Source organism: Elephas maximus, chromosome 2 (genome assembly GCF_024166365.1).
Source record: "Elephas maximus indicus isolate mEleMax1 chromosome 2, mEleMax1 primary haplotype, whole genome shotgun sequence".
Classification (NCBI taxonomy): domain Eukaryota; kingdom Metazoa; phylum Chordata; class Mammalia; order Proboscidea; family Elephantidae; genus Elephas; species Elephas maximus.
In genome coordinates, this window is record NC_064820.1 from 161,162,110 (window position 1) to 161,178,407 (window position 16,298).

The window sequence follows — 16,298 nt, forward strand, 5'->3', positions numbered from 1 at the left end:
TGAATGGAGGTTGGGTATCTCTGGGAGTCCCAAACTTTAATCAGTTCACTGAGATCTGTGCTACGACCTGATAGTGCTGTGTCAAATAAATAATTTTGTGTGACGCTCAGAGCATATCTGCGGATCAATAGAGAAATGTAACTGAAGCCTTGGCCACCGCTGCACCTATAGGCTCAGTTCCATTTATCATCTCAGTTTGAACTCATCTGAATCAGAGCCAAAAATACAACTTCCAAACCGAAGACTGGAAATGAGTACAAATGAAGTGAATTCAGAGAAGGGTGCTCCTAGCAGGTCCCCCAAGCTTAGCAGGGGTCAGTTAGACAGGGAAGAGAAAAATGCAAGTTGGCACGGTAGCATGCTTGAGATTGGAACTAAGAGAAATTGTAGGAGAACGAGTTCAGATAATATCTGACTGTCCCAAATTCTCAGCCCTGAGCTCCGAATAGTCAGGGCTGAGCCACTGCACAGAGGCATTTCAGGGGCACAACATAGGGAAACGCAATACGTATCCTGCCTGAATTATGCATCCACGTGGGGAAGGTAACACTTAAATAAGAACATTCTTGAAAACTTAATACCAGATAATAGTCTTTTCAGCTAATTCTGTGTGTAAATAAGGCCAATTTCAGAGAAGAATGAGTTCCTTTTTAAAAAGTGTAAAATAATAGTGCCATTACATATACCTCGCTCAACCACTTAAAAGTATCTCGAAGCTGGTTCTCTCCTGAGAGCGTATTAAAATACAAACCTGAATCTCGAAAGGAATAGACTCTACAGTGTATTTTTAGTTTTGTTCCCTCCCCCCATGTAGTCTCTACTTAGCTCTGTCCATCCTTCTAAGAAATTCACAGGACTGTTAGGAATAGTTAAACCGCTTTCTACTGGAGCACAGAGGCCAAACCACTACAGTGGCATCCACAGACCGGGTTTTAGCTATTTAGCTGTGTGGTTTTGGGCAGTTCACTTAATCTCTCTGCAAGATGATAAGTGGCGTTCTACCCAAGGCCTTGATGTCCCTTTCACCTCTGTCTGGTTTGATGAGAATTGCCAAGGACCGATGAGGGACCCTTCCCCACTCACAGGCTGCAGTAGCCACTCAGAGGACTGCCCTTTGCATAGGCAAGGGAGGAAATTAGTTTTGCCCTTTTGCTTCTGAGTTGATCTCTAAGGCCTTTCCTTTAGCAGGTCTGCAGCCATGTTGTCTCCAACTGAGATTTAGACATCCGGGTGTTCATGAATAGTACACCCAACCCCCTGCTTTCCAGCATTGTTGCTCTCAGAGTCTAAGAGTTTCTACACCTTGGGCTAAACACAGAGGAAGGAAGAAAAGCATGCAAAGTTTAGTAGTGTTGCTTATAAGCTTATAAGTGTTTCTTTACATTCTGTCATCCTGGGACAGTGTTTCTGGAAATGCCACACTTGGAATTTCTACATCAGAACAGGCTGGAGTGTTTCTTGAAAGTGTGAATTTTTGGGCTCCAGTCAAACCCAAATTCCTGAACTTTTTCAAAAGGCGGAAGCAAACTCCTAAATATGTACTTTTAACCAAGCACTGCAGATAATTCTCACATACACCAACATCTGGGAACCACTGTCCTAGAAGAGATGGTTTTTAGGTGGTACATGCAGCTTGTGACTATCTGCTAACCTAAGGGTAGATGGTTTGACCCACCCAGAGGTGCCATGGAAGAAAGGCTTGGTGATCTGCTTCTGTAAAGATTACAGCCAATGGAGCTTCTAAACATGACTACTCACTCATTTATTCAACAAAGGTTTATCACACATCTACTGTGTGCCAGGTACAAATGCTGAGCAAAAGCACAAAACATCTGCTCTCATGCAAACAATAAACACAAGCATAAAATATGTCACATAGCAATAAAATCTACAAAGGCAAGTCAAGTGTAAGTGATAGAGAGGTGTGCTCTTTCAGGTAAAGTCAGCTGTGAAGGCCTCTTGAGGGGTGATATTTCTGTAGACTTAACTGGAGCCCTGGTGGCACAGTGGTTGAGAGCTATGGCTGCTAACCAGAAGGTTGGCAGTTTGAATCCACCAGCTGCTCCTTGGAAACCCTATGCAGCAGTTCTACCCTGTCCTATAGGGTTGCTATGAATTGCAATCAACTCATCAACAGGTTTTTGTTTTTTTGTTAAACGAAAGGTGAGAAAGAACCATGTGGCTGGAGGAAGAACATTCCAGTCAAAGGAAATAACACATGCAGAAGCCCTGAAGAGAGAATGTATATGGTATGTCTGAGGAACAGCAAGAAGCCAGTGTGGCTAGAATGTTATGAGTAAATGGGAAAGTTATACGAGATAATAGGAGTGCAGATCCTATACAAGCCTTGCAGGCCATGGAAGGACTCTAGGTTTTACTGAGTGAAATGGGAAGCCATGGGAGGAGTTTGAAAACAGAAGTTCAACAATTCAAATGGCCGCTATGTTGTGGCTGGTTTGATTTATTTCTAGGCTAAGAAATATTATAGAGTCTGGATTGGTGGGAGTGGAGCAATGATTTATGGTGCTATTATATTATACTTTATTCTCATTACAGTCTATTGTCCTTTGTCCATGCTGTGACTCTCTGTCCCTGGCTGACTTCCTGAGGGTGACATAAAAATAGGTATTTTGCTTGAGAATTTGGGCAAAGCATAAGAAAGCTATGCTAAGAGGGGCAAGCCCAGAGGGCCTTCATTTATTTATGCATCTGTTTATTCAATCAACCAACCCATCAGTCTTTACTGAGTGCCCAGTATGTATAAGGCACCATGTTGTTGCTTTACGTACATTATTTTATCTCACATCAATTCTGAGGTAGGATTTCTGATCATTATCTTACAGATGAAGAAATGGAGGCTAAACCAGGGGCAGTCAGTTCACTGGGGGAACTGTTAGAGGTTGGATTCAAACCCAAGTCTGTCTGACAGCACAGCCTGTGCTTTTTCCTCTGTATCGAAGGTGGTAGAAAGCCCTGGTACCAGCCTGCCTGGGTTTCAATCTTGCCTCTGCTGCTTGTTAACTGTGTGACTTTGGGCAAGCTATTTACCTTTCTGGGCCTCGGTATCCCCTTCTGTATGATGGAGTTAAAAAAAGTTTCCTCTTACTTAGATTGTTATTAGAATTAAATGAGTTAATACATCAAAACACCTAGAATAGGGCTTGGCACCTAAATGTTGCTAATTATCAGCTTGGCTGTAGGTGAAGCCATGACAGGATTCTTGAAAGAAGTTGGAATCATTAGCCTGTACAGGGCATGAAATCCATCCTGATATGCCTGTAGCACTGTCATGTGGAAAAGCCCCAGATTTATTATTTGGTGGTTCTAAGACATAGATTTCAACTCAACTTAAAGTAAAAGCCTAGGAATAATCAGCATTGTCCAGAACTAGGATGGCCAGGCATGAAAGGGAGTGAGCTATTCATCATTCTCCTATCAGGAACCCCTGAAGAGGTTCAGGGACGTCCATGAAGGGTTAGACTAGATGGCTTCAGAGACCTCCCAATCAGAAGTTTTATGATTCTTTCCAATGGGATGGAAATAGGTAGCCCAAAGGCCTGGACTGGCTTTGCTTTCTTTACTCAGGGTCATTTTTTTTTTTTTTTAAACTTAATTGTTTTGACATCAGGCAGGGCTTGAACTCACAAATTTACCATAGCTAATACCATGTCCTTTTGTTATCTGCTTGGCTCCCGCAGGATTTTTTATTTGGGATTCCTGCCTGTATGCTCAGATACTCCTAATATCTGGGTTATAGGATGATGGAAAGAGAGGTTAATAATTAAGGGAGGAAATGCCTTCTTTACCTTCAACCATAGGTTTTACCTTTGGTCTATTATCCCCTGAAAAAGTTACCTTGCTGTTTACACATGAATATACATAGCGGAGCCTATGTACCATTCTATCAAGAGGCTTTTGAGGCAGCCACAATTTCTAGCTGAACAGACATGATATGAAAACATTCTTAGTGGTTATATCCTAAGACAGCCTTTCTCTTCCTTCTATGTATCATGCTTTACAAGCACTGTATCTGGAAGAGCAAACCCCCTGTTTCCCAATGCCAGGAGTGTTTACTGCCTCTTTTAGACAGAGCATAGTTGTGTTCTTGACATTGCTCATTGAGAATAAAAACTTCTTGATCTGGGTTTCAAGATAATAGACAGGTTTCCATGTTCATAAGATTGTTCTATTCATATTCTGTCACAACTAGTCAGGAATTTGGAGCATACATAGAGTTATCTGTAAGTCCATGGGAATGCAGCAGTAAGGAACATTTTTAGAGACCATATATCTTTGTTTTGGGTGTCCAACGTCTTAAAATATGTCCATCCGCTCTTAGCTCCTATAATCCATTCTCCTCACGGTAGTCAGAAACATGTTTTCATGCTGCAAAGATGATCAGTTTTTCTCAACATTTATATCCTTTAAAAATGTCCAGTCACTCTTTGAATTAAGACCAAATTCCTTCATTCATATCACAAAGGATACATGGTCATGACACTCTATAGCCTTATTCTCCATCACACTCTGTCTTGGTCTCTGAGCCAGCCACGCTGACCTTCTTTCAGAACTTTGCATTCTCCATGACCTACCTCCTGGAGACTGGGCCTTTGCAAACGTACCCTCCTCTGCCTGGAAAACTCTCTCCCATTCTGCCTAGTTAAGGACTACTCATCTTTACATCTCAGCTCGGGTGACATTTGTTCAGGGAAGATTTCCTCATCCTGCTGTCCGTTACAAAACTCTGTTAGATCTTCTCCTAATAGCACATCCTCTCCATGGCAGCATTTGTCACAGTTTACATTCATTTATCAAGTTAATTTGTTTACCTTCCTTAAGGACAGGGACCCTATCCATTTTTACCACCAGTGCCTAGCCAATATCTGACACATAATAGAGATGTTCTTTATGTGTGTGTGGTTGTATTTTTTCGATAACTGAATAATTGCTCTTGCAAGGAGTTTTACCTAATACAGAATTTGCTCCTAAAACTTCCAGAAAAGTGACATTTCCATGTCAAACAATAGGATCCCGAGAGGGCCCTCATTTACATGTTTAAAGCCATACATTTGTTCGACTCCTGTTTGCTTTTCCTACTAAGTGTACCTTTGCAGACACTTGTGCCATCTCAGCCCATCTTTTCCCCAGTGCAATCTGCCAGTGAAGGAACAATGACTCAGAAAACTAATGGGCCAGTCTCCAACGATGACGATGATTTCACTGCCAATTATTTTTCTATTAGATTTAGAAAATTGAGTCAAAATGAAGGCATCGCTTCTGGACACAAGTACCAAAGAAAAACAAATGGTTCTAGAAACACAAATCAGAATCACACAGGCCAGTGTATGTTACAGGCAAACACCTGTAAAGATGATGTCGGTTGAAGGAATCAAAGAATGAAGAGAGAAGCTTCTTTTGCTGGAACATGGTAAAGTGGAAAGAACACAGGATCTGCAATCAGATCAGCTTGGTGTTACCAGCTGTAAGACCTGGACAAAGACATTGTCACAGTAAGTATCCCAAATAAACCCTAGGTATAAATAGGTACCATCTATTAAGTGGTCACTGGGCACATCCTACTCAATATCTTTAGTCCATACAATAACGTGAAAAGGAAACATTATTAGTTGCATTTTAAGACTGAAGAAACAGAACTCAGAAGATAAATAACTCCAAGTCTTGATCAGGGCACTGGTTTGTCTACTTCCAAAGCCAAAGATCTTTCCAGCAAAATGTTTCTTCTCACCAGCCCTTAGTGATTTCACCTGTAAATGGGGATAATCCCTTGCAGGATTGTTGTGATAATTATTTCCATGTGATAATGACACAGAGCGAGTGCCTGGCACCCCCCCTGGCTTTTATTAAACATTTGTTTCTATCCTGGTTATTTACAGACCATCAGCCACTGAGACCTTAGATATTTTATTAGAAACTCCTGAAAATGGGTTACCACACCCTGCTTCTCACTTAATATGGGAACAATCAATAGGAAGAGCATCCTTCACAAAGCGAATGTCACTTGATCCTTACCCCAACGCTGTAAGGCACAGCAGGATTTCCCAGAACTTGGTGTCAGAAGAGAAATCCAGGGTTCAGAACTGCTAGCCCAGGATTTTTTCTGTCGCCACATTGTTAAGTGTACACAGGACAAGAATTGATTTCTGAGGCCTCTGCGAATACAAATCCTATCAACAATAGCTAACTTTTTTTGAGCTCTTAATTTGCCCTGGGCATGGAGTCTTGGTGACACTGTGGTTAAGCACTTGGCTGCTAACCCATCAGCCTCTCCTTGGGAGAAAGATGTGACGGTCTGCTCCTGTAAAAATGACAGTCTTGGAAACCCTATGGAGTAGTTCTACTCTGTCTTGCAGGGTTACTATGAGTCAGAATTGACTCAATAACACCGAACAATAACAACACTGCACCAAAGAGTTCCTAGGTGGTGCAAAGAGTTAAGCACTAGGCTACTAGCTAAAAGGTTGGCAGTTCAAATCCACCCAGGGGTGCCTTGAAGACAGGCTTGGCAAGCTACTTCCAAAAGGTCACAGCCGTAAAAACCCTATGGAGTGTGGTTCTACTCTGCACACTTGGGGTCACCCCGAGTTGGAACGGACTAGATGACAACTAACAACAACAACTGTGCTGTATGCTTGCTATGAATTGTCACATTAACTAACCAAAACAACTCTTTGATATGGGTACAATTTTTATCCTCTATATTAAAAAAAAAAAAAAAAAAAAAAAAATATAGGTGACAAAATTAAATCCCAAGAAAATTAATGAATTTCTGTATATAAAACAAAACAAACAAAAAAGAACAAACCCATTGCCAACTCATAGTCAGTTCCAACTCATAGCGACCCTATGGGACAGAGTAGAACTGTCCCATATAGTTTCCAAGGAGCTCCTGGTAGATTCAAACTGCAGACCTTTTGGTTAGCAGTCGTAGCACTTAACCACCACGCCAGCAGGGTTTCCTTCTTTATATTAGGTAGTTTTTTTTTTTTTTTTTAACCAGTACCTAAATAGAAAAGCTTGAAGCAAATTCACAGCTACTATAGAGCAGACAAATGCTCAACAGAGTTCTATTGAATGTGGAAGTGGATTACAATGACCTTGAATTTTCCCAGGACAGCCATTTTTGTGCCAGACATCAGAGGCCTTGACCAAAAGCAACCCCGTCTTGGCTGTAGGATTTTACTCTGTCATTTCAAAGAGAGCCACAACTGCTCAATCTCTTTCTCCCAGAATGCTTAACTTGAGCTTTTACAATGTTACTTAGGCACCGTTGTTGGCCATAGACTCTGGTTCCCAGCTCTGACTGCACGTAAACTTCACCTGGGGACTCTTTCAACCTGGGGTCCACTTGCGGGGAATCTGATTCAAGAGGGCAGCGGTGGCGACAGCCACGTGCGTTTTCCATAGGTGTTGCTCACACATAGCAAGGATTAAAGCCTATAGTTAAGAGTTGTATACATGGGCCGCTCTCTCTCCTGCGACGCTGTAGCTTCTCAAAAGATGGGTCTTTTTCATCTTTTAATTTCCCACGTGCTGTGGACAATGCCTGAAATCTGGTAGCAGTATTGTGAGGCAGGTTTGAGCCTGGATTCTTGAGTGAGGTGATCTGGGTGCAAATTCTGACCTACCACACATTAGCTGTGTAGTTTGGCTAAGTTACTAAACCATTCTGTTCCTGGCTTCCTCATCTATAAAATGATGAAAATTAATAGTGTTTATCTCATAATGTTTTTGTGAGATTTATGTGAGGTAGTAAATATAAAGTACTTAGGGCAGGACTTGAACGTAATGAACCCACAGTCAATGTTAGTTGCATAGGTTAAGGAAAAAATTTAAGCAACCTGGAATTGTTAATGCCTATATGTGACTGAAGGAGCCCTGATGGTGCAGTGGTTAGGCACTTGGCTGCTAACTGAAAGGTCATGGTTCTAACCTACCAGTTGCTCCACGGGAGAATGGGGCAGTCTGCTTCCGTAAAGACTTACAACCTTGAAAACTCTATGGGGCAGTTTTACTCTGTCCTTCAGGGTCACTATTAGTCAGAATTGACTTGACAGCAATGGGTTTCTGGTTTATATGTGACTGTGGCTGTGGTAAGTGCAGTGAGCGCTATGAAAGAAATAAGTATCACTCACTAATATTCCCAGGCATTATGCTAGGTGCTTTAATACCATTAATTTTCACCCTTATAATAATTCTTTGACATGTTATCATTGGAGAAGCCAATGTACTAGTTAAGTAACTGGAGGTCACCTAGCAGGGAATTATTAGTGTTGTGATTGGAACTCAGGTCTGCTGGCTTCAGAACCACTCTTTCTACTTTTCTACTAAGACTTTATACATTCACTCAAAAATTCATTCATTCAATCAACAAGTATCTATTACATGCTTACTATGTGCTAAAAACAAAACTTCTGCATTCATGTAGCTTATATTCCATAATGGGAAAAGACAGGCAATAAATAAGTAAATGAATATATAATATGTCAGGTTAAGATAAGTGCTATGAACTAAAAATTTTTTAAAAAGCTAAAAGTGACTGAGAAGTGTATGTATATGTGTATGTGTGCATGTATTTGTGTGTGTGTGCCTGTGTGTGTGCATGCACGTGAGAGAGAGAGAGAGGGAGACAGTATCTCTGCTAAAGAAACATTTGAGTGATGGATATGATAAGATGTGACTGGATTTTAGATATTTTTAGGAGGTCAAGCCCAGAGGATTTACTGTAGAATTGGAAGAAGGATATGAGAGAAAGAAGGAAATCAATGATGATGCCAAGGCTTTTGGCTTGAGTAACCAGGAGAATGGAGTTCTCATTTACTGAGCTGGAGAAGAATGCAGGACAAACAGGTTTTTCTTGGGAGGAAACCAGGAATTCTGTTTTGAAATCTTGATTATGCATCCAAGTGGAAATGTTGGGTAGGCAACTGGATGTACAAGTCTGCATTTTAGTTAAGAGGTTGGTGCTGGGGATATAAATTAAATAGATGATACTTAAGGCCCTGAGACTGGACGAGATTACCTAGGAGTGAGTGTAGATTAAGAGGAAACTAAGACCTGGGCTCTAATATTCACAGGTCAGGAAGAGGATGAGGACAAGCAGGGGAGTCAGAGGAGGACTGGCTGGTTAGGGAGCAGACAACTGAGAGAAAGTGCAGGCCCTGAGGCCAGATAAGAAACTCCTTCAAGAAGAAGGTAGTGATCATCTGTGTCAATGCTGCTGAGAGCTGTAGGAAGAGGAGCCTGGCAGACAACTGAATTCATCCATATGGTGGGCACTGGGGCCTCTCACAAGAGAAATTTTGGTGGCATTATGGGAAAGAGTAAATTGGAGGAGAGGAAGTGACAGTGAGTGTACAGCAGCCTTGCCAAGACTTTTTTTTGAAAAGAGGAGCAGGGAAGGGACAGGAGCTGGAGCAGCATACAGGATCATGAAATGGGTACTAAAAGTGAGACAATTTGCAGATGTTTGTGGGCTGCAAAGAATGATCTTACACAGAGAAAAATTTTGATGATAACAGAGAGAAAGGCATTTTCAAGAGTGGTGTGGGGAGCAGTGGATGGGACTCAGGTCACTAAAAAAAAATAAAAGGTCACTACCTGGCCTTAAATGGGAAGACAGACAATTCATCCACAGTACATAAAAATGTAGAAAAAGGTTTGTAACATAAAACAATCAAACCACATATGACTTTTTCTCATTTAATCCTTACTACAACCCCTTGAGGTATTACTATTTCCATGTTGCAGATGAAACACTACGCGCATTTGGGAAAGACTTGAAATATAGGTATGGAATTTTGAAGATGAGAGATATCTATGAGAAAACGTGCAGTCAGGGAAGGTGGAGGTGTGTTTGATGTGGGTCATGAAGAATGGGATGGTTTTGAATATGTGGAAGCAACTGAGAATTCCAAAACCATGAAAAATGAGAATTCCAGAAATATGAAAGAAGGCACAAACTACAGAAATGAATCATTCTCAGAAAGTACTCTGGAACCAGACTCCATGGGTTCTAATCCCAGTCCTTGCACTCAGCTGTGGCACATTAGACAAGTAACCTGACTTCTCTGTGCTTTGGTTTCCTCATCTATAAAATGAGGACAATAACATTACTTGCCTCACAGGATTGTTGTGAGGAACACACACACATACTGACATCCACTTTCATACACACATGGTGGAATTGCACCTAGAAAATAGTAATCACTGTATAAGTTTTACTTATTATTTTAGGATTATTATTTAAGGCACAACAAAGAGTTAGAAAAATGTGTATTTTTCCCGTGGGTGTATGTGTGTGTGTGGGCGGGGGGAGGATTCTCACACATCTGCTTTTGGGGATCATTGGATGATATTTTGTTTATAGAAGGTTTCTCTTCTTCAAAGAGTATCATTGATAGAAAGTGGAGTCTCTGGATGGTGCAAATAGTTAACATGTTCAACTACTAACTGAAAAGTTGGACGTTAGAGTCCACCCAGAGGTGGCTAGAAAGAAAAAAAAAAAAGAAAAGAAAGCTCTGGCAATTTGCTTCTGAAAAATCAGCTACTGAAAACCCTGTAGAGCACAGTTCTACTCTGACATACATGAGGTAGCCATGAATTGAAACTAACCTGATGGCAGCCGATTCACTGATAAGAAGATAGGCAAGTCTGTTCAATCTCCCATTCAGACCCTCATTTTAGAAGGATTTGTTGAGCATCTACTCAGGTCAAGCTCTATGCTAAACCAGGGTACAGAGACTGACAATGAACAAGGCCTTAGATGGGAAAAGAGACAATTCATTCATACTGCATAAAAATGTAGAAAAAGTTTTACAACATAAATCTGTGCCCAGTTGCTCTTGGCCAGCCAGGAGCCAGATGTGTAAATAAATATAATCTGACGGCCACTTTCACTCTGATAATCAGAAGGAAATGTGCAGTGTGATGCAAAGGTTAAGAGGACTACTTTTAGATTCAGGTGGTTTGGACTTGAGTCTTGACTCTGCCACTTTACTAAACATGGCTTCCTGCAAGTTATGTCTCTGAGTTAGTTCTTTCATCTACAACATGGAGTTAATGATGCCCCTTTCAAGGGACTGTTGTGAGGAACAAATGAGATTAAACAGGCAAAGCTCTTAGCACACAGCAAGTGGTCCATAGGTTTGGTGGTACAGCTGCTACTTCTCCTTCCCACTATTAACAGAGATTTGTGTGACTCATGATAACAATTCTGTCTTTGGAGATGGTTGAGAAAGTCTTCCTAGAAAGACCTGAGTTAAGTTTTAAAAGATAAGTAGGGGTTTGAGTATGGAAACGAGAGGGGAATTTAGGGAAAGGAAATAGCATGTGGCAAGGCAATTTATTCCTGTCCCTTTAGGAAAAGAAAGTGTCCCTACCGATTTGTGAGATTACCAAAAAAGGCCCTCCAGTACCAGATGTTAAATTAGGTCCACTGGAAAATATTGGGCAAGGTTCTTCATACATCACTGGCGCTCTCATTCCTGTGGGTCTTCCCTCCCCTCTGTCCTAACCTGAATGGCTTCTGTTTGGCTGTGTTCGTAATTTTGTTCCTCTAATCATGAAATCGTTTTGTTGGACGAATCCTCCCCAGGCACGGAGAAGTGAGTTGTATGCTCCCTTAATGAGGTCCATAGAGAAGGGAAACAGTTGTGATTGTCTTCTCAAAACCCTGCTCACACAATAGCATTATTTGGTTGCCTTTTTTTCTCCGTTTGTCTTCTCTTATTTCAAGCTAAAGAGGAGCACTGCCATAAAACTAGTCACTTCAAGTATGACTACAGAAAGACCCTCTCCCAACCTGCAATGATGAAAAGTGTACATTCATGTAGGAGTTAATACTTTTCAGAGTGTTTGTTACCTATGTTCCACATATAGAAACATTTTATCTACATATCAGCCTTGGTACTTGTCATCCTTTCATTCAACAGTAATTTATTGAGCGCCTACAATGTGCCTGGTATTGTACAGGTGCTGGGGGTACAAAGAGAGTAAAAATACACTGAGTCCTGGTCCCCTGAAACTTTCATGTAGGCAGACAGATGTTAACAAAACAGTTACATCAGCTTATTCATAATAACAAACTAGAATAAGTTCTCTAAGAGCTAAGATCAACTGAGAGTCAGGGATAGCTTCTCAGCTTGAGCTGAGAGTTGAAGACTAAAATTAACAAATTAAGGGGGCAGAGGAGAGAGAGAAGCACCCAAATGTCTGTGGCTGGAGGGATACAGTTTGAGGAACACAAAAATGCCAGTGTGGCTGGAGGCCAGGCAAAATCAAGTGCTTGAGGTCAGGCAGGAGTCAGAATGGTCCCTGGGTGGCACAAATAATTTGTCCTTGACTACTAGTCAAATGGTTGGTGGTTTGAACCCACCCAGTGGCACCACTGAAGAAAGGCCTGACAATCTCCACCCATTAAGATCACAGCCAAGAAAACCCTATGGAGCACAGTTCTACTCTGTAACATGGAAGGTGCCCATAAGTTAGAGTCAATTAATGGCAATGGTTTGTTTTTTTTTTTGACTTGTGGGCCATGGAATAATAATGAAAAGTTTTAAATGCAAGCATGTTTGTGGGGGTGTTATGGTTACATGATCACATTTCAAAATATTATTTGATTGCAGTATGGAGAACCAAATTTCCATCTGACCAATGAAGAAACAGTCTTGACAACTGAGAGTAGAAAAGCAAAAGAAAAAGGAACTAATATTTGTTGACCACTTGTTAATTTATCCTATATCCAAACTTTTAATATATAAAGTGCTTAGATAATGCATTGGACAAGGTAAGTACAATATAAGTGAAGGCTCTTGTTGTTGTTACCACCACCCTGGGTGTGTCATTCTGAATGTGTACCATATAAGGTATTTTTACCCTTACTTTACAAATGGGTAAACTGAAACTCAGATCATCAAATAACTCACCCAATGGCACCTAGTTGACATGTAGCAGAGCTAGAATTCAAAGCCCATGATCTTCCTGTGTCAAAAAAATAAATAAATAAAATGATGTCGAGGCAAAATCCAAGTCTTCTAACTAGTATGATTTTGTTGCCTAAGAAGTCCAGGAATTATTGAAGTTTTTAAAGATGTTCTAGAATTACTCTTAAGAGGGTTGTTCAGATCACTTGTATTTGTTTGACTTTTGCGGGGATATACACAAGTTATTCATTCTTCACTCTTCAATTGAATAAAATATGAAGTTCGTAGTCATAATTTTTCCAAAACAGCCTACAGGGTAACATGACTGCTAACAGCATAAGAAGAAAAACACAAACCAAGATTCGTATTGAAGTATTTTTCTCCTTAGACAAACTTTAAAGAAAAAAAAAAAGTGTAATTCATTCCTGGTGACTCATTGATAAGAATGGTGCAAAAGACAAAGAAAACTTGAATATCCAAGAAAACACATAGGGTGTGGGACTCAGAAATAGCACCTATCACATGCTAAGTAGTACTAAGAACTTTGTATTATCTCACTGAATTCTCATAACATCCTGGGAGTTATTTTATTTTATTTACTTTTTATTTCCATTTTATGCATAAAAATGGGCACAGAACAGAGCAGTTACTTGGCCCTACTTGCTTAGCATACAACTCATACCTTTTCCCCTCTCCCCAGTGCCACATCCATGTGTTCATGTGTCCATGTGTCTGACAGGTGCTATTACCCTTGCTGTTATCTTTATTAGGCTTACAACAAATGTAGACATGTCTCCCTACTCCCTCCCTGCCCCCAAATCTGGTGATAGTGGGTTAAACAGGGATTTTTAAAAAATATATATATATGAACAAAATGGGGTTTCCATTTTGATTGGATAAATCAGTGAAATTTTACTTAAAATAAGAATTTAAAAAGTTCTTGTTCCCTCCCCTAGTCCATAAAGAGCACATCTCCAGGGCACTTGCCCACAGTCCAGGTTCTTGCACAAACCCAGGGAACATCAAGCTGAGAAATGATCACTGGTACACTCCTGGTAAATTCTCTTGATTCACCAGGGGGAAACACAATGCCTCAAAGCATATTTATTATATATCAAAATAGTACTTGTAAAAGTTGTCAATGGAATGTGTAAAAAAATCTAATAAATATGTCCGATAAATCATGAAAAGAAAAAAGTTCTTGTGTTTTTTTGGTCCATATGATGTGAGATATTTAGTTTGATTAATATACAAAACAGCAACTGAATGGAACAGTGTTTGGGTTCTCAAAGTCGAAGTTGGGGGGGAACCTATCAGAAATGTAAAAATCATCTAGATTTTTTGGATTTGATTTAGGTTTTTTGTATTTGGGACATATACTCTGAGATTTTGATCCTTTCTCCTTACTCCCAAATATATATAGGGGCTCACTAGGTTTTTCTTCACGATGGAAGACAGATTTCTCAAAAGGCATTTTCCTTTAAAAATTTAGCCACCAAAAAAAAATTTTAAGGGAAATATCCGATTGAAAAAAAAAATCTATGAAATGTCAATGTCTATGGAAAATACCATCCTCAGTCCCAATTCAAGGGGGATCCCAAACTCTGCTCTCTTTTCCCTGTGGGTACTGATTGAAAACCACCCAATACTACAATATATTTGGGTTATGCTCTTCTCATTTTATATACACAGCCCCTAATCCCAGGATCCCACTCTGAGGATAAGAAACAAGGGTGGGTTTTCAGAACAGGCTGATTAACGGGCTGGTCCTCCCAGCTCAGTTCCAGAAGAGCTTGGACTTGAGGTGGAATCCCGCCACCTCACCATCTATCCCCAGCCCTCTTCAATCCAGTACCGCTTGTAGGACAACCCCTAAAGCTGACAGATGGCCAGGCGGTTGCTTTTTTTGAAACTGCTCTTTTCTAAGGATGTGCTAGATTAAAAGAAACAGGCAAATTGCATATCTAAGATGCACAACCAGCTACTGATTATAAAAAAAAAAAAAAAGAAGAGCTGAAATCTGCAGAGCTTGGTTGAAGGTGAATTACCAGAATGTTTACAGTGTGCACACACGTGCACACAGAAAGTACACACACATGTTTGCAGATCATGCTGGGTAAGAAGGCAGCAGAGGAACTCCCCCAAAGGAACAAAAACTGGGGGGTGTTTACACAAAGCTCAGCTCACCCTCACCTTAAGCCTTAATTTAGGATTCCCACAAAACCCATTTCCAGCAAGTGCTGAAAGTCAGCTGTGTTCTTGCTGCTCTGTCACCTAAGCACAGACTTCCAGTTAACTAATCAAACCATCAACACTACACAGCCAGGTAGTAAGCTCCTTCTATTTTGCTAATTGCGCTGTTGGCATGCACCAAGTTATTAAACAAACAGTTGGCAACACAGAGAGCTTAGGTAAACGTATGTGGCAGCATCTACTGAAATGTTTTCTCTTGACGCTAGTTCCAATGACTTGTTTGCATGTTAAGTGGAACAAGGGAAATTGGAAAAACATTTCTCAATTATTTTCCAATCAGCTGTATCAGCTTGGAGATCACCTTTTCAACATGACCCTGCCTCTCAGAAAGACTTCCTGTTTGCTAGTAGAAGACAAGCTGATTTTCGAAGCAGATCTAAGTCTGTCAGATACCAGCTTTTGCCAGGAACAGCAGTCATCTAGTAGCTACAGAAAGCCGTGTCAGCAGAGCCTGTGGCAAGTCATACACCAGCCCAGTTTTTCCCACCCACCCAGATACTCTCCCTCTCTGGTCTGTACCTTCCGTGTGGCAGCTGGAAGAGAGGATGGTGTTCGGAGGTCTGAAGATGTAAGGCAGGTAACGAGAGAAGCATTTCATCTTCCCCAAAAAATAAAAAATAAAAACCTACATAAAAAACCAGTCTCCTGAATCCATAAGGATTCCCTGGGCCTTTAAAGCTGGCTACATCACCAATATGTTTCTGTAGGCTCTCTTCCAGATCTGCAGAGTGGGGAAGCCCGAGGAATCACTGGAGATGGGTCCCATTTTGCCATCAGCGCCAGGAAGCACTGCCTTACATTTCTGCATGCAGCTCAAACTCAGAAGCCCCAAGCAAGCCGGGATATAGCTTCTTCATTGGCTGCAGCTCCTCCGAGCAGGATTTGCTGAGTAAGTCAGTCCTGCCTGTAAACACACGCTGAAATGCCCTGCCTGAAACCTCTACCTTTTCCCTGTGGTCAGTTTCTCTTTTAGCAACAGAAATCCAGCAGGATATGGGAGTCGTGGGGATAAGTGACCATCTCTTATTTAGCTGAAAGATCAGATGAAACAAAGACAGCATAGTGTACCGCCCTGGAGAGAGATAGCTGTTCAAAGGAGCCACC

The 16,298-nt window shown here is 40.9% G+C and overlaps 1 protein-coding gene across 5 annotated transcripts in view; it reads right to left on the reverse strand.

The window, feature by feature from the left end:
• Positions 1-16,086, reverse strand: part of PPP2R2B (protein phosphatase 2 regulatory subunit Bbeta) — a 500,931-nt gene extending 484,845 nt beyond the window's left edge. For 2 of the 5 annotated variants that reach the window (XM_049873996.1, XM_049873997.1), the window contains exon 1: positions 15,714-16,086. In XM_049873996.1, the coding sequence (XP_049729953.1) occupies positions 15,714-15,787 (74 nt within the window). In that variant the 5' untranslated portion in view covers positions 15,788-16,086. Of the gene's footprint in view, positions 1-12,944; positions 13,000-15,713 lie in introns of all 5 variants that reach the window. The other 3 variants (XM_049873995.1, XM_049874001.1, XM_049873998.1) reach the window with 3 other exon arrangements.
• Positions 16,087-16,298: the final 212 nt, after the last annotated feature.